General features: G+C 51.6%; 1 protein-coding gene across 3 annotated transcripts; it reads left to right on the top strand.

The window, feature by feature from the left end:
* The first annotated feature begins 2,933 nt into the window (after positions 1-2,933).
* TCHP (trichoplein keratin filament binding) lies at positions 2,934-21,539 on the top strand. 3 transcript variants are annotated; one of them, XM_033220678.1, is made up of 13 exons: positions 2,934-3,132; positions 5,044-5,231; positions 5,971-6,181; positions 6,771-6,827; positions 8,539-8,607; positions 9,821-9,994; positions 11,193-11,305; positions 11,477-11,543; positions 13,603-13,775; positions 15,521-15,602; positions 16,941-17,126; positions 17,855-17,998; positions 20,058-21,539. In XM_033220678.1, the coding sequence occupies exons 2-13, from the start codon at positions 5,044-5,046 to the stop codon at positions 20,088-20,090; spliced, it is 1,497 nt and encodes a 498-aa protein (XP_033076569.1). In that variant the 5' UTR covers positions 2,934-3,132; the 3' UTR covers positions 20,091-21,539. The 3 variants fall into 3 exon arrangements, 2 of the variants coding, with proteins under 2 accessions (XP_033076569.1, XP_033076570.1); XM_033220679.1 differs by lacking the exon at positions 2,934-3,132 and adding an exon at positions 5,373-5,514 and having other exon boundaries at positions 5,099-5,231; XR_004439595.1 differs by lacking the exons at positions 17,855-17,998; positions 20,058-21,539 and having other exon boundaries at positions 15,521-16,419; positions 16,941-17,059.
* The last annotated feature ends 227 nt before the right edge of the window (positions 21,540-21,766 follow it).

Below are 21,766 nucleotides of genomic sequence, written 5' to 3'. Positions count from 1 at the left end.
GTAATCCAGAGGTTCATAGTTGAACTGAGGGGGCCGGTGAGGATGTCTGGCCAGCAAAAGAGAATGGAGGCTGTAATCTGGAGACTTCAGGCTTCCAGGATCAGGCCACTTGGGAATGGTTGCCCTCCGGCATGCTGGTCAAGCCCTAAGCCCTAAAGTTCCACTACTGGAGCTTATCTCATCATTATACAGATGAGGAAACTGAGGCCCAGATAGTGGAAAAGTCTTGCCCAAGAGGCACAAAATCAGGATCAGGTCTCCCTTCCCTTGCCCCAACTCACATATTTCTTTCTTTCTTTTTCTTTTCTTTCCTTTTTTTTTTTAAACACTCTGTTGCCCAGGCTGGAGTTCAGTGGTTGGATCTCGGCTCACTGTAAACTCTGCCTCCTGGGTTCAAGTGATTCTCATGCCTCAGCCTCCCGAGTAGCTGGAATTACAAGCGCGTGCTACCACACCTGGCTAATTTTTGTATTTTCAGTAGAGACAATGTTTGACCACATTGGCCAGACTGGTCTCGAACTCCTGACCTCGAATGATCCACCCGCCTCAGCCTCCCAAAATACTGGGATTACAGGTGTGAGCCACTGTGCCTGATCCAATTCATGTGTTTCTGAAGTTCCTATCAACAGACATTTATGTGTTGGTCTCCTTTGTTGGGTGGGCATCTCTGCTGAGTGACTGCAGTGGGCTGCTGCCTGCCCTCTGCATTGGGGACACAACATGAAAGAGTGGCCATGAATTTGGCCAAGGGGGTAGGGACTAATGGGAGGGAAACTTGAAGACTCTTATGCACGCAGTGGGACAGACCCTGATTAAATGGGTGCCAACTAAAGGAGGATGTGAAAGAAGGCTCAGGTTTGGGCTCACCTGGGATGCACTGGATGCCCTACTCCTGGGCATGCTCCATTTATTCTCACACGGGCAACCCTAGAAAGTTGCACTATTTTTTGTTTTGCTTTGTTTTTTTGAGACAGAGTCTTGCTCTGTCACCCAGGCTAAAGTGCAGAGGCACAATCTTGGCTCACTGCAACCCCTGCCTTCTGGGTTCAAGCGATTCTCCTGCCTTAGCCTCCTGAGTAGCTGGGACTACAGGTGGCCGCCTCCACGCCCAGCTAATTTTTATATTTTTAGTAGAGATGGCGTTTCACCATGTTGGCCAGGCTGGTCTCGAGCTTCTGACCTCAAGAGATCGGCCAGCCTTGGCCTCCCAAAGTACCGGGATTACAGGCATGAGCCACCACGCCCGGTATTTTTACTCATTCCGCGGACTAGGAAGCTGAGGCACAGACAGATGAAGTGACCTGCCCAAGACTACACCAGCACAGTATAGCTTAAAACCTGGGCGTTCTGACTGTAGAGGCCATGTTTTGAGACAGGGTCTCGCTCTGTCACTCAGGCTAGAGTGCAATGGTGTGATCACGGCTCACTGCAGCCTCCCTGTCCTGAGCTCAAGTGATCCTCCCACCTCAGCCTCCCAAGTTGCTAGGACTATAGGTGTGCGCCACCACGGCCTGCTAATTTTATTTATTTATTTAATTTCGAGACAGAGGCTCACTCTGTCGCCCAGGCTGGAGTGCAGCAGCGCAATCTTGGCTCACTGCAACCTCTGCCTCCCAGGTTCTAGCGATCCTCCTGCCTCAGCTTCCCGAGTAGCTGGGATTACAAGCATCTGCCATCATGCCTGGCTAATTTTTATATTTTTAGTAGAGATGGGGTTTCATCATGTTGGCCAGGCTGGTCTTCAACTCCTGACCTCAGGTAATCCACCCTCCTTGGCCTCCCAAAGTGCTGGGATTACAGGCATGAGCCACTGAACCTAGCTGAGGCCATGATGCTGCATCCAGGAAAACCAGAGATGAATACAGAATGGAGAAATGAAGAAGAAACAAAAGAATAGGAAAATGAAAGAAAAGAGAACAAACAAGTAAGTATTTTTCTTCATTTTCTTTTTAATGGAATAGTTGGTATGTAATACTTGTAGCACACATGAGTTATAAAACATACTAATAGAATGAACACTCCTGAACTCATCACCAATATAAGACTATAATAGAAAGTTATTGACTGGGCGCGGTGGCTCACTCCTGTAATCCTAGCACTTTGGGAGCCTGAGGCAGGTGGATCATGAGGTCAGGAGATCTAGACCAGCCTGGCCAATATGGTGAAACCCTGTCTCTACTAAAATACAAAAAATTAGCCGGGTGTGGTGGCATGCGCCTGTAGTCCCAGCTACTCGAGAGGCTGAGGCAGGGTAATCGCTTGAACCCGTGAGGCAGAGGTTGCAGTGAGCCGAGATTGCGCCACTGCATTCCAACGTGGGGACAGAGCAAGACTCCGTCTCAAAAAAAAAAAAATTTACCAATAACTTCCATCTACTTATGCCAGCAGGTCTCTGCCCAAGTTGTACATTGAACACACCTGGGGAATTTTGGAAAACACTGGTACTCTCAGATGGGATTTGGGGTTTCCTTTGGGCATCTGGATTTTTTTAAGGTATCTGGATTTTTTTCTTCTTTTTTCTTGAGACAGTGTCTGGCTCTGTCACCGAGGCTGGAATGCAGTGGCACAGTCACGGCTCACAGCAGCCTTGATCTCCTGGGCTTAAGTGATCCTCCCACCTCAGTCTCCCAAGTAGCTGGGACCACAAGTCCCACCATGCCGGGTTAAGTTTAAAAATTTTTTTAGAGACAGGGGTCCCTCTATGTTGCCCAGGCTGGTATCTGGTGATTTCCATGCGCAGCCAGGCTTGAGGATCACTGGCTTATATTCTCCTCCCCCTGGTTTCCGCCTTCACCTTCAGGTGATGGTAACCACCATCCTCAAATACGGGTAGTGCACGGACGGATTCTTTGCCTCCATCCTTCCGTATTTCAAGGAGTAGCGACGTTTGCTGTTTATCTCCCGCCGGCCACGAGGGGGCACCAGAGAAAAACACAGTCTCCCTTCGCGCTGAAGAAGGCTTGGCCCTTGCGACGCTCCGTCGTCGGGCTCGTTGCTGGCGCAACCAGGGTGGAAACTGCCGGCCTTGCTGTAGCGCCTCTGGGAATTACACTGCGGAACTCGCCTGCCCACTTCGTGCCTGCGGGAACTCGGGCCGGGGGACTCTTGGGAAACTCCGAGACTCAGATAAATGTGAGTCGGGGGGTTGGACTCGGCCGGATCCGGAGTTAGGGCAGGGGCCCGCAGGCGGCCCGCGCGGGCGGGAACCGGGGCGGCAGTCCACGTACACCAGCTCAGGGCGCCTCCGGGGTCCTCACTCTGCTCCCGACGCGCCGTGACCCCCTTTGTTGCACGTGCATGTTCAGGTCGAGAGAGGGATGAGACGTGTTCGGGGAGCAGCCCAGCTTGTGGGTGGCCAATCCGGGATCGGAATCTTAGACTTTTGACTCTTGATGCAAAGATTGATCCACTGGCGGCTTTACGGGGCGGGGAAAAAAGTATGTGAAGCTTGCCACGGTCTCGAGACCGAGGTCACACGTTAGCAGCTCGCCGGCTACATTTGTACCACAGATGCAGAGTGTTTGCCCCCAAACCTGGAGGACCTCGAGTATGAGATTCTTGGCGTGGACCAGGCTTTTTCATTCATTCGACAGGCGTTCCTACCCAGGCACTGCATCGACCCTGCACTCGAGGACAGCTTTTGAGGCAGGGGAATTGGTGCCTGGAGTGAGACTGCTCTCTGCTTTCAGGGCTCCAGCTGTATCCCTACATTGCTCAGGCAGTTCCTCTCTCTAGCTCTCAGCTTCTTCATCTGCAAGGTGAAAGGTCTGTCCTCCATGGTAGCCCAAAATACTTCCGAGTGTTATATCAGGCGAGGTCCCTCCCCGGGGGCTGCCAGAGCCGGGGCAGGTTGGTCCCAACAGGCAGCCCCTCGCAGTGTAGAGAACCGTGGGCTCTGGTCTCAGATGGACATGAATTAGGAACCCAGCTTGTTTATTTCCTCTACTTCCTGGCTCTGTGATCCTGAGCAAATCACTTCACCTCTTCGAACTTAAAGCGAGGTGATTGTAAGAATGAAAAAAAGTCGTATGTATTGACTGCTTGGCACGTACATGTGTTCCTTACATTATTGTCTCTGTTTAAGTAGAGCGTAAATGCCCCCGATGTGCCTAGTCTAGCAATCTTAGGACAATCCCTGTGTCTGTCTGTTGTGTCCCTGGTGGTGGCTGGCCCACAGCTGGGTGCATGCAGTCCAGAATTTTTGATGTTTTAGTTTTTTTTGAGACAGAGTCTCACTGTCGCCCAGGCTGAATGCAGTGGTGCTATCGTGGCTCGCTGCAGCCTTGACGTCCTGGGCTCAAGCAGTCCTCCTGCCTCAGCCTCCTGAGTAGCTGGGATTACAGACGTGCCACCACTCCTAGCTAATTTTTGATTTTTTGTCGAGATGAGGTCTCATGATGTGGCTGGTCTCCAACTCCTGGCCTCAAGTGATCCTCCTGCCTCAGCCACCCAAAGTGTTGGCATTACAGGCGTGAGCCACCGCATCTGGCTAAGGTTTATTGTTTTGTTTTGTTTTGAGACGAAGTCTTGCACTGTCGCCTAGGCTGGAGTGCAGTGGCACGATCTTGGCTCACTGCAACCTCCACCTCCTGGGTTCAGGCGATTCTCCTGCCTCAGCCTCCCAAGGAGCTGGGATTACAGATGCCCACCAGCACGCCTGGCTAATTTTTGTATTTTTAGTAGAAACAGGATTTCACTATGTTGGCCTGACTGTCTTGAACTCCTGACCTTCCAAAGTGCTGGAATTACAGGCGTGAGCCACCGCACCTAGCCTAAGGTGTATTTAAATTGATAATTTGCAGCACTAGTGGCAGATCATTTTTAAAAATGCTGGTGCTTGGGCCCCACTAAGTTTTTTGATTGAATTAGTTTGGAGTGGGGCTCAGGCATGTCTTTTTTTTTTTTTTTTTTTCTTTTAAGTTCCACCCAGTGATTTCACTGTGCAGCCAAGGGGCGGTGACCACTCGTTAAAGGGATGAGGCCAAGCTGGTGAGGGTTCCTGGGGTTTGCAGTGGCTCACTTTCCTCCCATTACTGTTCTCAGATGGCACTCCCCACGCTGCCGTCCTACTGGTGCAGCCAGCAGCACCTGAATCAGCAGTTAGCACGACAGCGAGAGCAGGAGGCCCGGCTTCGGCAGCAGTGGGAGCAGAACAGCCGTTACTTCAGGATGTCTGACATCTGTAGCTCCAAACAGGCAGAATGGAGCTCTAAAACCTCCTACCAGCGGAGGTAATTTTGCGGTAACTGCGGATTGTATGGAGGTGGGGGCTACTTGCCGGTCAGGGGATTAGGCCTTAAGGATTTAGGGAGAGTAGGATTTCTAGGATTTGCCAGGCAGCATGAATTACCTGCATGGTGATGGTTTTCCAGCTGGAAGTGGAAAAAAAGATCATCAGTGCAGCCATACATTGGCATTGAGGAAGATAAAATGATGTAGAAGGATATGATAGAATTTGGAAGCCTGCTTGTAACCCCATATCCCCAGAGAGAGCCACAGTTAACAGTCTCACAGGTATCCTTCCATGCTTTTACCCACTGATATTTGTGCTTAAACACACGCACACAAAAAACTGCTTTTATAGAAATACATGTAAACACATGGAGGCCAAAAGCATAAGCTTTGAAGTCAGATAGACCTAGATGGAAATCCTGACGGTGTCTCTTGCTGAATGTATGAGCTTTGGTTTCCTCATCAGTCAAGTAGGGCTACAGCAGACGTATGCTGTAGGATTTATGTGGTGAATAATATATACATTATTTATACATTTATACATTTTCTTTTTGCAAAAACAAGATTTTCTCTTAGGCACACTATTCTGTGACCTGCTGTCTTCACTTTGGCTGGGGACACATTCCTGTATCATCATGACACATCTACTACCTCAGCCTCTTTTACCTACACAGCAGAGCAGAGCACGCTCCCTGTGGCTGTAGCATGATTGATTCAGGCAGGCCCCCTTTCACCCAGCATGCACGCCTATCAGCGTCAGAAGATGAAGGAAGAGAAGAGGAAGAGTCTGGAGGCCCGACGGGAGAAGCTCAGGCAGCTCATGCGGGAGGAGCAGGACCTCCTGGCCGGAGAACTGGAGGAGCTGAGGCTGAGCATGAACTTGCATGAAAGAAGAATCCGGGAGCAGCACGGGAAGCTGAAATCGGCCAGAGAAGAGCAGAGGAAACTGGTAACTTCCCAGAGACCTTCAGGAGGCTGTGCAGCAGGAGTGCCCCCAGCCTGAGTGTGTCGTACATATAGGGCCATTCCTGGCTGCTCAGGTCTGATGAGAGGCCTGTTAACTCCAGAGCCAGCAGGAAAGGAGCTTATGTCCTTGTGCAGGGACTGGGTTTTGGATCAGTTAGCTGTATTCTCTTTAGCCCCTTCAATCATTACATCTGAGTGCTTTTCCTTTCTTTCAGTTCTGTGGGCCCATAGAGATCTGGGACTAATCTGTTTTACCTTCCAAAGTAGTTATGTGAAACAGTGAGCCCTGATCTGTGCTTTTCAGCCTGCTGTATTATTTTGAGACCCCCTAGATAGGACCTCTGTGTAGCATCAGATTTTGGTCCCCTTTTGTCACCCTTGCAAGAGTCATTTGGTAGTGCCGTGTGGTTCTCAGAGCTGTGCATGTGAAGCACAAGGGTTTGAACAGTGGGTGCAGTGACAGTGTGAGCGGAGGCACTCATAGCCTGAGCTGACTTCCACTGTGTGTCATCCAAAACGTGAATGGATTTGAAAACTGACACCAGGCTTTCCATTTTGTGTTTTCTTGATAGATTGCTGAACAACTTTTGTATGAACACTGGAAAAAGAACAACCCGAAACTTCGAGAGGTGAAAATCAGAGACCTCCACTGATTTGCCTAAGTAGATGAAATCATGTTTCCAGACATTTTTTTTTTTTTTTTTAACACGTATCTTGTACTGGGTTGAAACAGAGGAGGGAAACTTGAGCCACCTGAAAAGAGCGCCAGGCAGAAGATCTGGCACAGGCTGCACTGAGCGGTTCATTCAGTTGTTGAACAAATGTTGATTGAACCTCTGCTGCCTGTTCTACCAGGTGGGGGCATGGAGATTAGACGTGGTTTCTGCTGTCTCCAGCATGGGAAACAGTGGATAGCTCATTACCGGGCAGGATGCAGGGCGCTGGGCCAGCCTGAGAGGATGATCATGGGCCAGCACACTCAACTCTGGAGGGGTCGGGGAGGCTTCCCAGAGGAGTTCCTGGGGTGGAAGAGTTTGAAGGGATGTATGTGTGTAGAGGTGAGGAAAGGATGTTCTAGGTTGATGTGACTGTGAGAACCAGGCCTGAGACTTGAGAGCAGAGTGAGCCCCGGGAGCTGAAAGTGTCTGGGTGAGGCTAGGATGTCAGATAGGGAGAACCCGAAGAAATGACGCTGGCGAGGCAGACGGTGCCAGACGCCATAAGAGCTTGTGTGACCTTCCTCTGAAGGTGCTGGGGGCGGCACACAGGATCCCGGCTGCATTTCAGAGAGAGCCCTCTGGCAGCAGTGTGCCAGCTGGCAGGGAGGGGTGCTGCGACAGCCCACCTGGGGGATGGTGAAGGCCTGAACTGGGCTGGCAGGGGAGGGGAGGACAAACTGCAGGAGAGGGGGTGGCCTCTTGGCTTGGTGGCCTTGTTCAGTGGAGATTTGGCTGTAGGGAGATCATCCCTCACCGTTACTCATTTATTTTCAACTTACAGTTTTTGTATACATTTGGTGCCTTCACGTGATTCATAGTTAACATTTAGAAATCGCCAGTCACTACATAATGGAACATCTAGTGCTTTTGTGTAGTGTGCACTAATCTGTGGGGGGACTCCTTAGCCCTATTGGCTTTGGTGGAATCATCCAGAGCCGTTAAATCAGAAAAGTTTATTCAGAACATTCAAGTTAGTTGCCTGCGTTCACAGCTGTAAGTTGGGAAAGATTATTGTAAAACTTTTTTGTAGAGACAGGGTCTCCCTATGTTGCTCAGGCTGGTCTTGAACCTGGGCTCAAGTGATCCTCCCACCTCAGCCTCCCGAGTAGCTGAGGCTACAGGTGGGTGCCTCCATATCCGGCTAATTTTATAAACAGTTTCCCAGACAAAAGATTTGGATTGAATGTTGTGATCCATTTTCTAATCCAGGAGATTCTGTGCGCTCGAATCTCTTACTAACAATCCTAAACTTGTTGCACCCACTGGCGCATCACTTGCTACAGGGAGTACATTTTCCATCTGCTCTGCAGAGCAAGCTTTGGGGAGCCAGACACAGGGTTGAGTCTTCTCCTCACCCAGCTGTCTCCCAGGTCCTGGCATGCAGGAGACCAACCCACGGTGGCCTTCGAAATTGTATTTCCATCTCAGCGTCCAGCTTAACCCCAGGGCTAGTGGGAAGGAAGTCTCTATTACTTTGTACCCGCTCCGGAGATGGATGTAGGAGCGCCTGGTCGTTTGGTCTTCTGATTGACTTGCATTCACACTGTACATGTTGAAGTCGCCCCACGCTCTCTACTGGATGCCTGTGAGGAGATTCACACCCTCCCCCTTCCATCCTCAGGTGGAGCTGGACCTTCACCAGAAGCATGTGGTAAACTCTTGGGAAACGCAGAAAGAAGAAAAAAAACAGGTGTGGTGTGCAGCTCTGGGAATAGCCCCGCATTCTGCTGTGCAGGACTGCTGACGTCTTTGCATTCCTTTACCGTTTTCAGTGTCAGTGACTCCAGTTAAGGAGTATAGTATACTCTTTCTCAGTTTACTTGACACATGTGAAAACTGAACGTTTGCTCTTACACATACCAGAATCCTATGTGATAATTCTCAGGGCAGAATAAGGCCAGGTGACCAGGACTGGGAGGTGGCAAGTAGAGTATGCGTCTTCTTTTTTTCTTTTGGAGGCAGGGTCTTGCTCTGTCACCCAGGCTGGCATGCAGTGGCGCAATTCACAGCTCACTGCAGCCTCGACCAGCTGGGCTCAAGCAGTCCTCCTAACTCGGCTTCCTGAGTAGCTAGGACCACATGTATGCACCACTGTGCCCAGCTAATTTTTTAGTTTTTATAGAGATGGGGTCTTGTTCTGTTGCCCAGGCTGGTCTGGCCTCCTGGCCTTAAAAGATTCTCCCACCTTGGCCTCTCAAAGGGCTGGGATTAAAGGCATGGGCCACAGGGTCCAGCTAGAACATGTGTCTTTAAGGGCGTTTTTGTCGCTCTTTTTTTGTTTTGTTTTGTTTTGTTTTGTTTTTTGAGACGGAGTCTCGCTCTGTCGCCCAGGCTGGAGTGCAGTGGCCGGATCTCAGCTCACTGTAAGCTCTGCCTCCCGGGTTCACGCCATTCTCCTGCCTCAGCCTCCCGAGTAGCTGAGACTACGGGCACCCACCACCTCGCCCTGCTAGTTTTTTGTATTTTTTTATTAGAGATGGAGTTTCACCGTGTTAGCCAGGATGGTCTCGATCTCCTGACCTCGTGATCCACCCGTCTCGGCCTCCCAAAGTGCTGGGATTACAGGCTTGAGCCACCGCGCCCGGCCTTTGTCGCTCTTTTGATGAAATTTGCATCATAAACTCGCAGCCGTGGCTTCCAGTAGCCCTTTGGGGTTGAGCTTCCACACCTCCGTGCACTGGTCACTTTGCTGCCTGGTTCATTTTAGAAAGTGTTTTGTTGAGTGGGGAGGAAACCCAACATTATCAAGCCCCTCCCTGACTTGGTCTCTGAGGGCATTGTCATTTGGGATTCAGACAGGATCTGCCTGGGCCCTGTGGCCTGCAGAACAGCGGCAGGAAGCTGGGTTTTTGTTGGCTTACAGTACAGATACTGACCTCCTGTGTTCATTTGGTCCTTTGTAGCAAGAAGCCACCGCAGAGCAAGAGAACAAACGGTACGAAAATGAATATGAAAGGGCCCGAAGGGAGGCGCTAGAACGGATGAAAGCCAAGGAGGAGAGGAGGCAGCTGGAGGACAAGCTCCAGGCCGAGGCGCTGCTGCAGCAGATGGAGGAGCTGAAACTGAAGGAAGTGGAGGTGGGCACAAGCCCCTGTCGGCCATGATCTCCTTCACAGCTGCTCATTAGCGTGAGATGGGCACTTGAGGGGCTGCCCTGAGAAGAGCCATAGCAGGGCTGAGGTTCCTCAACGGGCGGCAGCAGCCGGCTTCTCCCGCTCCCACACATCCCCTTCCGCCTCCTGCTTTCCCAGCCTCCACATTTGCGTGCCTGGATTCCAGAACGTTAACAACACGGAGCCAGTAGCTGTTCTCTTAGAGGTGCTTAGCAGCCTGCTGTTGGAGAACCTTCTTTTTTTTTTTTTTTTTTTTTGAGACGGAGTCTCGCTCTATCTCCCGGGCTGGAGTGCAGTGGCCGGATCTCAGCTCACTGCAAGCTCCGCCTCCCGGGTTTACGCCATTCTCCTGCCTCAGCCTCCCGAGTAGCTGGGACTACAGGCGCCTGCCACCTCGCCCGGCTAGTTTTTTGTATTTTTTTAGTAGAGACGGGGTTTCACCGTGTTCGCCAGGATGGTCTCTATCTCCTGACCTCGTGATCCGCCCGTCTTGGCCTCCCAAAGTGCTGGGATTACAGGCTTGAGCCACCGCGCCCGGCCGGAGAACCTTCTTAGAATCTGGATTTTCCAATGCACTGAGTAGGCACGATTTAGTCGGGTGGTCTGGCACCCAGCTGTCCATGGGGAGCAGGTTTCGGGTCTCGGGGCATAACTGAGGGTTTTTGGTCCAGGAGCTGTTTTTGGAGAACATGGCACAGTTTCCTTGAAAGAATTAGATCTTTCTATTTAGATGAGGGAGGCCCATCTCCTGTGACCCCTCCCCTTGTCCAGGCCATGATTCAGGAACTACATTCTTAGTGCCTACTACTTATTCTAGGTGCTGAGCACTGGGTTGGGAACTAGAGGTAGAGCCTGACCGAGGCCCACAGTCCTGACCTCCTGGTGGGGGTGTGTCAGGGGGAGGACAGTTGTTAAGTTACAGTAAGTGTGGACCAGTACAGGATCCTGTGGGAGTTTAGAGTTTGGGGCTCAGAAAGGCCCTTGCAGGAAATGGCTCAGATGAGATGGGATGAGTGAGTGAGTGGTGGGAGGGGATCGTGACCACCTGCGTGGCCAGGCCACCGTTGTGTAGTGTCTGCGAGCAGTGGAGATGGAGAATGAAGGAAGATCTGATTCCCACGATCTCAGATCTCAGTCGAGCTTACTCTCATCATCACCACAGGCGACCAAACTAAAGAAGGAGCAGGAGAATCTGTTGAAGCAGCGGTGGGAGCTGGAGAGGCTGGAGGAAGAGCGGAAGCAGATGGAAGCCTTCCGGCAGAAGGCAGAGCTGGGGTGTGTGTCAGAGGGCCCCCCACTCTTCCCAGGCGGGTGGGCTTCTTGCTTTTTCAGACTTGCATTCGTGTTGCTGAAACCATAAAGTAGACAGCCTGGTCAGCAGTTGTCTAACTACTATTTCATTCTTTCTGAGATACTGAAGGCAGCACACATTTGATTCTCCTTCAGGCGCTTCTTGAGACATCAGTATAATGCTCAACTCAGCAGACGCACACAGCAGATCCAAGAGGAGCTGGTAAGTCTGAAGAGACAGCCTGACATCTTTCTTACCCTCTTTTGAAAAAAAAGCCTTCCGTTGCTTAGTATATGAGTGTATTCTCATAAGAATGAAAAGACAGTGAGGGGTTGGGGGAAAGGGGAGATGTTGGTCAAAGGGTACATCCCTCAGGAGATCCGGGAATAGTGTCCAGCATGTTGACCACAGCTGATGATACCTTATTATATTCTTGAAATTTGCTAAGAGAGTCGATCTTAAGTGTTGTCACCAGAAAAACCAACTGTGAGATGATGGATATGTTAATTAGCTTGACCGTAAGGATCCTTTGCCAGCATAGATGGATAGATACAGATATCAAAACATCAAATTGTTTTTCAGTAAACGTGTTACTTAACAGCCCAACACAAAGTGACATCACCCCCTTGACCAGTGCCTGCAATCTGTCTTCAGAGGTGTCTGTTTGGTGCACATCTTTCTAGATATATTTACATACAGAGAGGTGGAGGTTTGTTTTTGTTTTTGTATTTTTGTATTTAAATCTAATTGAGGTTGCATTCCTCAACAGCTTCCATTAACACTAAATCTCTACTTTTTAAAAAGATGCACGGTGCCTCACGCCTGTAATCCCAGCACTTTGAGAGGCCGAGGCAGGCGGATCACCTGAGGTCAGGAGTTTGAGGCCAGCCTGAATGACATGGTGAAACCCTATCTCTGCTAAAAATACAAAAACTAGCTGGGCATGGCCAGGCGTGGTGGCTCACGCCTGTAATCCCAGCGCGTTGGGAGGCCAAGGCAGGCGGATCACCTGAGGTCAGGAGTTTGAGACCAGCCTGACCAACATGGTGTAACCCTGTCTCTACTAAAAAATACAAGAATTAGCCGGGCGTGGTGGCAGGTGCCTTAATCCCAGCTAGTTGGGAGGCAGAGGCAGGACAATCGTTTGAACCCGGGAGGCGGAGGTTGCAGTAAGCTAAGATCGAGCCATTGCACTCAAACCTGGGGGACAAGAGTGAGACTTCTCTCAAAACAACAACAAAAACTAGCTGGGCATGGTGGTGCCTGCCTGTAATCCCAGCTACTTGGGGGGTTGAGACAGGATAATTGTTTGAACCCAGGAGGTGGAGGTTGCAGTGAGCCGAGTTCGCACCACTGTGCTCAGGCCTGGGCAACAGAGTGAGACTCTGTCTCAAAAAGAACAAACAAAAAAAGGTCATTATGCTTAGATTGAACCTGTTCTTTTCAAATAGCTCCTTCAGATTCCTAAGTACTTTGATGAACTCCCTTGCAGTGAGCGGGACAGGCCCCGCATGGGGCACAGTGGCACAGTTGGTCCTGGTGTGCAGCTGTTTTTCATGGGGTCTTGCTCTGTTGTCCAGGCTGGAGTGCAGTGGCACAATCACGGCTCACTGCAGCCTCGACCTCCCGGGCTCAAGCCATCCTCCCACCTCAGCCTCTCGAGTAGCTGGGACCATAGGTGTGCATCACCATGCTTTGTAGAGATGGGGTCTTGCTACATTGCCCAGGCTGGTCTTGAACTCCTAGGCCCAAGTGATCCTCCCACCTCAGCCTCTGAAAGTGCTGGGATTGCAGGCATGAGCCCCGGTGCCCAGCCTCCTGCATTCTTTTAATGCTTCCATTATGTCTACGTGCACAGTAGCTAATTCCCCACCAAGGAGCATTATGGTTGTTTCTGGTTTTTCCCTCTTATATAAAAGCTGCAGCGAGTGTTTTGCACCTTTGTGTCACTGTGGTCTTTATTCTTACAAGTGGAATTTTTGCCAAGTTGTATTCCAAAAAGTTGTGCAACCAGGTGTGTCTGAGGGCATGTGGTGGTGGCAGAGTCTCCCTTTAGCCAGAGGGAAGCTCCTAGGCCTGTGCGGTGTCTGAACCACCCCTCGTGGTTATCCCCGGTCTGTTCCAGAAATAATTCAGCATCTTCCCATCTCTGTCTTGAGAACACTGTGTAGGATCACTAATGTCTGTGTAGAAAGGAAAGGGAGGGCAGGCCCCTGTGTAGGCTCTCACTGCAGAAGGACTCTGTCCAGCCCAGCCACATGCCACCCTCTGCTTCCTCTAGGAGGCAGACAGGCGGATCCTGCAGGCCCTGCTTGAGAAGGAGGACGAGAGCCAGCGCCTCAACCTGGCCAGGCGGGAGCAAGCTGTGGCCGATGTGGCCTGGATGAAGCAGGCCATTGAGGAGCAGCTGCAACTGGAGCGGGCGCGGGAGGCAGAGCTGCAGGTGCTGCTGAGGTGAGTGGCGGCCACTGACTGGGCCAGACGCTCCTGGCCTGCACTCTGGTACCTTGAAATGCCCCATGGGTCACCTGTTACTAAAATATCTATTGGCTGGGCGTGGAGGCTCACACCTGTAATCCCAGCGCTTTGAGAGGCCAAGGCAGGTGGATCACTTGAGCCTAAGAGTTCGAGATCAGCCTGGGCAACATGGCAAAACCCCAATATCTACCAAAAATACACAAATTGGCCAGGCGTGGTTGTTCATACCTGTAGTCCCAGCTATTTGGGAGGCTAAATGGGAGAATCACTTGAGCCTAGGAGGTTGAGGCTCTGATTAGCCATGATTGCACCACTGCACTTCAGCCTGGGTGACAGAGCAGTACTCTGTCTCAAAAAAAAAAAAGAAGAAGAAGAAATACCTGTGTATGTTGTCCATCACTCCTGAGGAGCACATCTTCATAATGGACCTGGCCTCTGGGGGGTTTCCCTTGTATTATCGGAGGTGGAAATCCTTAAGGTTTAGAGTAACGTTGTGTTCATCTGAAATCTGAGAGATTTGGAAGGAAATTCTTTGTTTTTGTTTTTGTTTTTTTGAGATGGAGTTTTGCTCTGTCACCCAGGCTGGGGTGCAGTGGCGTGATCTCGGCTCATTGCAACCTCTGCCTTCTGGGTTCAAACAATTCTCTGCCTCAGCCTCCCGAGTAGCTGGGATTACAGGTGCCTGCCACCACACCCGGGTAATTTTTGCATTTTTAGTAGAGACGGGGTTTCACCATCTTGGCCAGGCTGGTCTCGAACTCCTGACCTTGTGATCCGCCCACCTTGGCCTCCCAAAGTGCTGGGATTATAGGCATGAGCCACCATGCCCAGCCAGAAGGAAGTTCTTAGAGAGATGTTGAATGCTGCTTAGGTATATAAAACTGAGTTTGGGTCCTAAAGATTAAACTAGTAGATTGAAATCATTGAATAATAAGTAGCATACATTGAGCACTTACTGCATGCTGGACATTGTGCCAAGTGCTTTATAGGCCTCATCTTACTGAGTCCTGACTTCCAGCCAAGTGGTGGCTTGTGAGACACGGAGACTCGAAGAGGTCACTTGGTCCAGGGTGAGCTATCAATGACACAGGCGCATGGTGGCAGGGCTCAGGCCCAGGCAGCGCCCTGCTTCTCTCCAGGTCCTGATGGTTTCATTCATCTCTGTGTTAAACAGCCACGGTGTAAGTCGCCCCAGTTGCTTTTTATAAGGAGGTGGGGGCATTAAAAAGGTAACTTGAAATACTTCCAACACGGCAGCTCACACTTGTAATCCCAGCGCTTTGGGAGGCCAAGGCAGGCGGATCACTTGAGGTCAGGAGTTCAAGACCAGCCTGACCAACATAGTGAAACCCTGTCTCTACTAAAAATACAAGAATTAGCTGGCCATGGTGATGCACGCCTGTAATCCCAGCTACTCAGGAGGCTGAGGGACTAGAATCACTTGAACCTGGGAGGTGGAGGTTGCAGTGGGCCTAGATTCGCACCACTGCACTCTAGCGTGGGCAACAGAGTGAGACCCATCTCAAAAATAAAAAAGTAAAAAACTTTCAACAGTACTTTCCATGGATGCTGTCCTTAATTGTAATCTTTTCAAAGTGTGTGCGGATGTTTATCTGCAGGGTGGCCCTGCAGAAGCCGTGTGCCCTGCAGCCCTGTCTGTTCTGTAGCTTGCTTCCTGTCAGGGCCGGGAGGAGCCTGCTGTCCCTTTTGTGTTTGTCCAGGGAGGAGGCCAAGGAGATGTGGGAAAAGAGAGAGGCAGAGTGGGCCCGAGAGCGCAGCGCACGGGACAAACTGATGAACGAGGTAATCCCAGCTGCGGCGATGTGGACCAGCTGTTGGGTCCTGGGCAGGTGTCTGGAAGTCCATGGTCAGTCACCCTGCCACATGCTCTGGAAACAGTCTTCTCTGGTCATTTTAAGTGGGCTTTAAAAATCATTGAACAAGTAATATGAGTTTAGTAGAAAAGAATTCAAAGTATAGAAAGTAGACATGGAAAAAAGTCCCCCAGAGCCCATCCTGTCGCAGCCATAGCTGCTTCGTCCATCTGCTCTTCTGTTTCTATGCCTGACATTTTTTCTACATGTATTTCTTACTGTCTTGTGCTGTTTGGCTCCAAGCATTGTGACATGCTGTTACATCTTTATAAACGCCACGTCAGGGGCTGTATGGCGGACTGTCCTCCGTCACCTGCTGTCTTTCCATTCCCTCTAATGGGTGTGCTGTTTTTCTAATTGGAAGCCTTTCTGAGAAACGCTGCCGAGAGCCTCTTGGTGCCTGAGGCTCTTCCCACGCGTTTCCCCGCCCGGGGTAGACGACGGCCGTGAACTGGAGGACATAACTGCTTTCCTGGTCAGTGTGTACACTGTGTGTGGAAGACACACCCCAAGCGCAGGGAAATCTGGGAGAAGAGAGTGTCTTAGGCTGAAAGCTGTTGTAAAGTGGTTTTGAATGAGAAACTCTATGTTGTGTCTGGTAGTATGCTGTATTTTGGAATCCACAGGAAATCGGGTCCCGATTGGTGATGTTTTGCTCTTGTAAATACTAAGAATTCTCCAATGCCTTTGATGTTCCTCCTGATGGCGGCCACTTTCTGTCCCCCCAGCCCTGCAGCGTCACTGTGGTGAGTGTCAGGTGGCTTCTTGCTCCTGACTGTGGCCTGGGCTGGAGTTGAGGTGTCACACGGCTCTGGGGCCAGGTCTCAAACACAGCAGGTTCAAAAGGTTAGAGGATCACCCCGGCTCCGCCTCTGGTTATCTGTGTGGCTTGTGGCTGTCTTGTTTTTGGAACCCTCTGATAGGAGGGAGACTCACCTTGTTGCCGCAAGGTTTCTGTGTCCCTGGGGAGAGCGCTCCATCCCCGTCTCCTTTGATTTCTTTGGCACTCAGCTGGCTCTCCATAATACACAGTCTGGATACATTTTGTGTGTGTTGGGGTTCAAGGGAAACGTGTCTTGTATACTGGCAGGCGTGGCCGGCATGAGAGCGAATCCTGTAGTCTGGCTCTGCCTCTGTCTGCGCACTTAGGCCTGAGGCCCAAGGATGAGGCTGGGCCTTGCTGCAGCTGCAGCCTGTCCAAGGCTTGTGGAACCAGGATCTGTTAGGGTCAGCCTCAAAGCTGCCCTTTTCTTTCTGCCGAGGTTAGGTTCTGACAGGGAGGCAACAGCAAATACAAGAGAAGATTGAACAGAACCGACGGGCACAAGAGGAATCCCTGAAACACAGGGAGCAACTTATTCAAAATCTCGAGGAGGCGAGAAAGTCAGCTCGTCGCGAGAAAGAGGAGAGTGAAGAACTGAAATCGGCCAGGAAGCAGGAGCTGGAAGCCCAGGTGGGGCTGAGCCCGAGGGCAGGAGGCAGTGGGCCTGCTGTGGGTCTCGCATCATCCTGGGACAGGGTTCAGAGGCCCTGGACTGCCTGGCAGGGCTTGCATGCATTTGAGAACACAGTGCCCCCTTTCCATCCCAGCTGCAGTCCTCATCTTCTTGACTGTGGCTTCTTTCCCTCCATATCCTCCATGTCGTATGGGTGAGGCTGGCACTGCTGTCTGTTCTCTTTACTCTGTCTGCTTCTGCAAATAGTTGGTTTTCTGGGGGCCACAGTTCTCTCTTCATTTCAGTCCTTGATACATAAGACAGAACAGTCGTCCCAACACCTGGCCACATGCCGAGCTTTTCACGAGGTACATGCCACGGGTATAGCCTCCAGCTTTCCACAAGTTACACGCTACACATACAGCCTCTCCAGCTTTGCAGGAGGTACATGCCATGTGTACAGCCTTTCCAGCTTTCTATGAGGTACACGCCATCCATACAGCCTCTCCAGCTTTCCACGAGGTACACGCCACGCGTGTAGCCTTTCTAGCTTTCTACGAGGTACATGCCATGCGTACAGCCTTTCAAGTCCCGTGTGCTCCCTTCCGTTCCTTGGCACCTGCATTGCTATTGCTCAGCTGGATTCTCCAGTCTGGGTAGGACCCCAGGCTTACCCTCGTCATCAGAGGCGGGGCTCTGCCCTGTGGGCCTTGTCTCGGGGGGTGACTTTGCTCTTGGCACCCAGGTTGCAGAACGTCGGCTGCAGGCATGGGAAGCAGACCAGCAGGAGGAGGAGGAAGAGGAGGAGGCCCGGCGGGTTGAACAACTCTCAGATGCCCTGCTGCAGCAGGAGGCGAAGACTATGGCCAAGCAGGGCTACCGGCCCAAGGTAGGAAGTCTGCCAGGAGACAGGCCGACACCGGCAAGACAGACTCTGCCCAGCCCCTGCTCCCCTGGGCCTGCTCATCGCCCTGCGATGACTCTGCTCTCTGGCCATCCGGGTTATTCCTTGTTCCTCTTCTCTTGTATTCCTCTTTTCCCTGACCAGCAGGGAGCCCTGACGCAGGGGCTGTTCCAGTCCTTGGTTGGGCCTCAAACCTTGAAGTGATTTTGCTCTGGCCTCTGCCTACGAAGCTGCATGCCTGTCCACCCTCTTTGGGCAATCTAAGAAGAGCTGTGGCCACAGCTGCTGAGAGGGATCAGAGCAGTAGGTCTAGGCTCCAACTGCTGAGACAGCAAAGCCGGGTGAACAGGAGACCGGCCCCCCTCCTCCCCTCCCTCCCTACCGCCCTCCTCCCTTCCCTCCCTCCCTCCTGTGGGTGTCGTCCTCCTCCCCTCCTTCCGTCCTGTGGATGTCCTCCTCCCCTCCCTCCCTCCTGTGGGTGTCCTCCTCCTCCCCTCCCTCCCTCCTGTGGTGTCCTCCTCCTCCCCTCCCTCCTCCTGTGGGTGTCCTCCTCCTCCCCTCCCTCCCTCCTGTGGGTGTCCACCTCCTCCCCTCCCTCCCTCCTGTGGGTGTCCACCTCCTCCCCTCCCTCCCTCCTGTGGGTGTCTCCTCCTCCCCTCCCTCCCTCCTGTGGGTGTCCTCCTCTCCCCCTCCCTCCCCCTGTGGGTGTCCTCCTCCTCCCCTCCCTCCCTCCTGTGGTGTGTCCTCCTCCTCCCCTGCCTCCCTCCTGTGGTGTCCTCCTCCCCTCCCCTTCCTCCCTCCTGTAGGGTCCTCCTCCTCCCCTGCCTCCCTCCTGTGGGTGTCCTCCTCCCCTGCTCCCCTCCTTGCTGTGGGTGTCCTCCTCCTCCCTTCCTCCACTCCCCGCTGTGGGTGTCCTCCTCCTCCCCTCCCTCCTGTGGGTGTCCTCCTGCCCTCCTCCCCTCCCCGCTGTGGGTGTCCTCCTCCCCTCCCTCCCACTTGTGGGTGTCCTCCTCCTCCCCTCCCCTTCCTCCCTCCTGTAGGGTCCTCCTCCTCCTCCCCCCCCCCTCCCTCCCTCCCTCCTGTGGGTGTCCTCCCCTCCTTCCCTCCCTCCCTCTCTCCTGTGGTGTCCTCCCCTCCCCTCCCCTTCCTCCCTCCTGTAGGGTCCTCCTCCTCCCCTCCCCCCCTCCCTCCCTCCCTCCTGTGGGTGTCCTCCCCTCCCCTCCCTCCCTCCCTCCCTCTCTCCTGTGGGTATCCTCCCCTCCCCTCCCCTTCCTCCCTCCTGTAGGGTCCTCCTCCTCCCCTCCCCCCCTCCCTCCCTCCCTCCTGTGGGTGTCTCCCCTCCCCTCCGCCCCTCCCCTCCCTCCCTCCTGTGGTGTCCTCCCCTCCCCTCCCTCCCTCCCTCCCTCTCTCCTGTGGGTGTCCTCCCCTCCCCTCCCTGCCGTGTATGTATCTGTTTCTCTGCCTCTCAGTGTCTTTGTTCCTGGGCCTCTCTTCACGGCACCATGGGGAGCACAGAGAAGCAAATGCTGCCTCCCCGGCCCTGAGGAAGCCGATGACTGAAGCACCCCCGCTGTTGGTTGTCCCCTCTGCCCTCCTTTACCCGGGGCCACCCTGACCTCCTGGTGCCTGGAGTGCATTCCCCAGGACACATGCTGCAGAATGAGGGCTGGCTCCCTCGTGGTCCGATGACACCGGGAAACGGAGTGAAACAGAATTAGAGCAGGCGTTTGCCGTAGGCCACTTGCTCATACACTGACTCTCACAGGCACAGGGAGCAGCATTTCCTAAACCCACTTGGCCATGGATCAATGAGAGTGTCGGGGTCAGGGTTTCACAGATCATATGTGAAAGTGTTTCTTAGGGCTAGTACTCAAAACTAAAAAGTTATCAAGTGCCTCATTTATGGCTTAGGGTTGGACTTTCTCAGCTGGAAATGAAACAGCTGTTTATATTGTTCTTTTAGCTTGTAGTTAAAACAAGGCTAATTCCTCATGCTCCAGATACTGCTGATCTGATCACTCTTATGTTTTCTTTCTTTTCTCAGCCTTACGGACATCCAAAAATTGCTTGGAACTGACTTCATGGGTACCATAAGCACAGAGAACAAGGGATGCTGAGGCTTCTGATCCCAGCCGCCAGGCGGTCTTACAGGGCTCTGTGACAGTCGGTGCCCAGGGCACTGTCGGGCGGCTCAGCAGTGCCTGCTCAGGTTCATCATTGAAAGCATCCAGGGTTTGGCCAGACATTAGGTGTGTGGTCTGCAGCACCTGGTGAGAGGCCCTTTCATGCCTTTCTTACCCAAGCAAGGGTCTTTGATGGGCACGTGTTTACAGCGCTGCTGCATAGTCTTGTAATATATTAACAGTCCCATCAACTCAAGGTCAATACTAAGAGCCACAGGTTGTACCTGTGATGGGGCACGTGGTTTCCTGTTGTCTCACCTTTAATTGTCAACCTCCAGTGTTGACTGTAGAAATGTGAGGAAAGCTTTTCAGTTTTTAAAATTGCCATTTAAACTTAGTCTGTTAAAACCACCCTAGAGGTCTTGGTGCAGTGGATTTCAGAGTTTATTAATTTTGTGGTCCCAAAAGGATTACATCTTTTGTATTCTGGAAGAAAAGAACTGTGAACAAATTAGAACCCTGGAACAGTCTGACGTCCGTGGACGCATTCCAGAAAGTGGCAAGAGATGAGTCTTTCCTCCTTCAGGAAGCATTTCGGTAGAATTTCCATAGAGCATTGTCTGTGAGTGACTGATCCCAACATGTATGTTACCAAGCCCCAAAAGGAAGCTGGGTGTGGTGGCACGTGCCTGTAGTCCCAGCTACTTGGGAGGCTGCGGCAAGAGGATTGCTTGAGCCCAGGAGTTCGAGTCCAACCTGGGCAAAAGAGTGAGACCCCATCTCTAAAACCAAAAAGGTACCTTAGAAGGTCACCTGGTTGGCTAACCTTTTAAAGGCAGGGGTGTGACACGTGGGGCCTCTAGTGTCTTGGGAATGTCTTGGCTACACGTAGCCTTCTGGGATATATGTGCCCAGAGGGAGAAGCACTGAACCTGAAGAAACTAGATGAGACTCGGAACCGCAGACCGGCCAGAAATCCCTCCCACCATTATATCAGTGTGCTACAGGCTGCCATTCATTTCTACAAACAGGAACAAGTTCCTAGCAGCGATAATATTATGACTTGTATTTTTACTATACTCTTCCTCTGAGGTTTAGTTTTCATCACATTGTGTTCAAGATTCCACATCTCCGTAAATTATAGCTAATTACAGGGCATTGTTCCATGGTTATTAAAAACCAGAGTTTATTAAAAATCCTGAGTCTAAGAGCTGCCTTATCTTTCACTTCCATTGTGCTGTAGAAACAGATTGAGCTGCAAACCATGTCCTTCATCTCTTGTTCATTTTCTTGCAACTCTTTGGCTCTGATCACCTGAGCAGCGCGTTCATCACGCATGCTCTCTCTTGCGTTCCTCGTTTCAGATTCCAGTAATTGTGAAATAAAATCCTGCTTCGACAGCATGGCTTCCCGGCTTTGTTATGGATTCTCTGATTGACTGCTGTAAAGTGCATTGTTGGTGACAGGCTTTTTACTGATTTAATCCACATCTCCCACATATAGGCTTGGCTGTTTTCTATGACTGATCACATTTTATAGGTTATATTCATTTTTCTTAGGAAAATAGTTTCTCCCTTCTTTCAATTGGAACCACAGTGAACTGAATTTAAACTTTTTTTTTTGAAACAGG

Source organism: Trachypithecus francoisi, unplaced genomic scaffold (assembly GCF_009764315.1).
Source record: "Trachypithecus francoisi isolate TF-2019V2 unplaced genomic scaffold, Tfra_2.0 Lachesis_group11, whole genome shotgun sequence".
NCBI classification, from domain to species: Eukaryota; Metazoa; Chordata; class Mammalia; order Primates; family Cercopithecidae; genus Trachypithecus; species Trachypithecus francoisi.
Note: the sequence above shows the minus strand (reverse complement) of the source record. Positions and strands in the feature narration are given on the sequence as shown.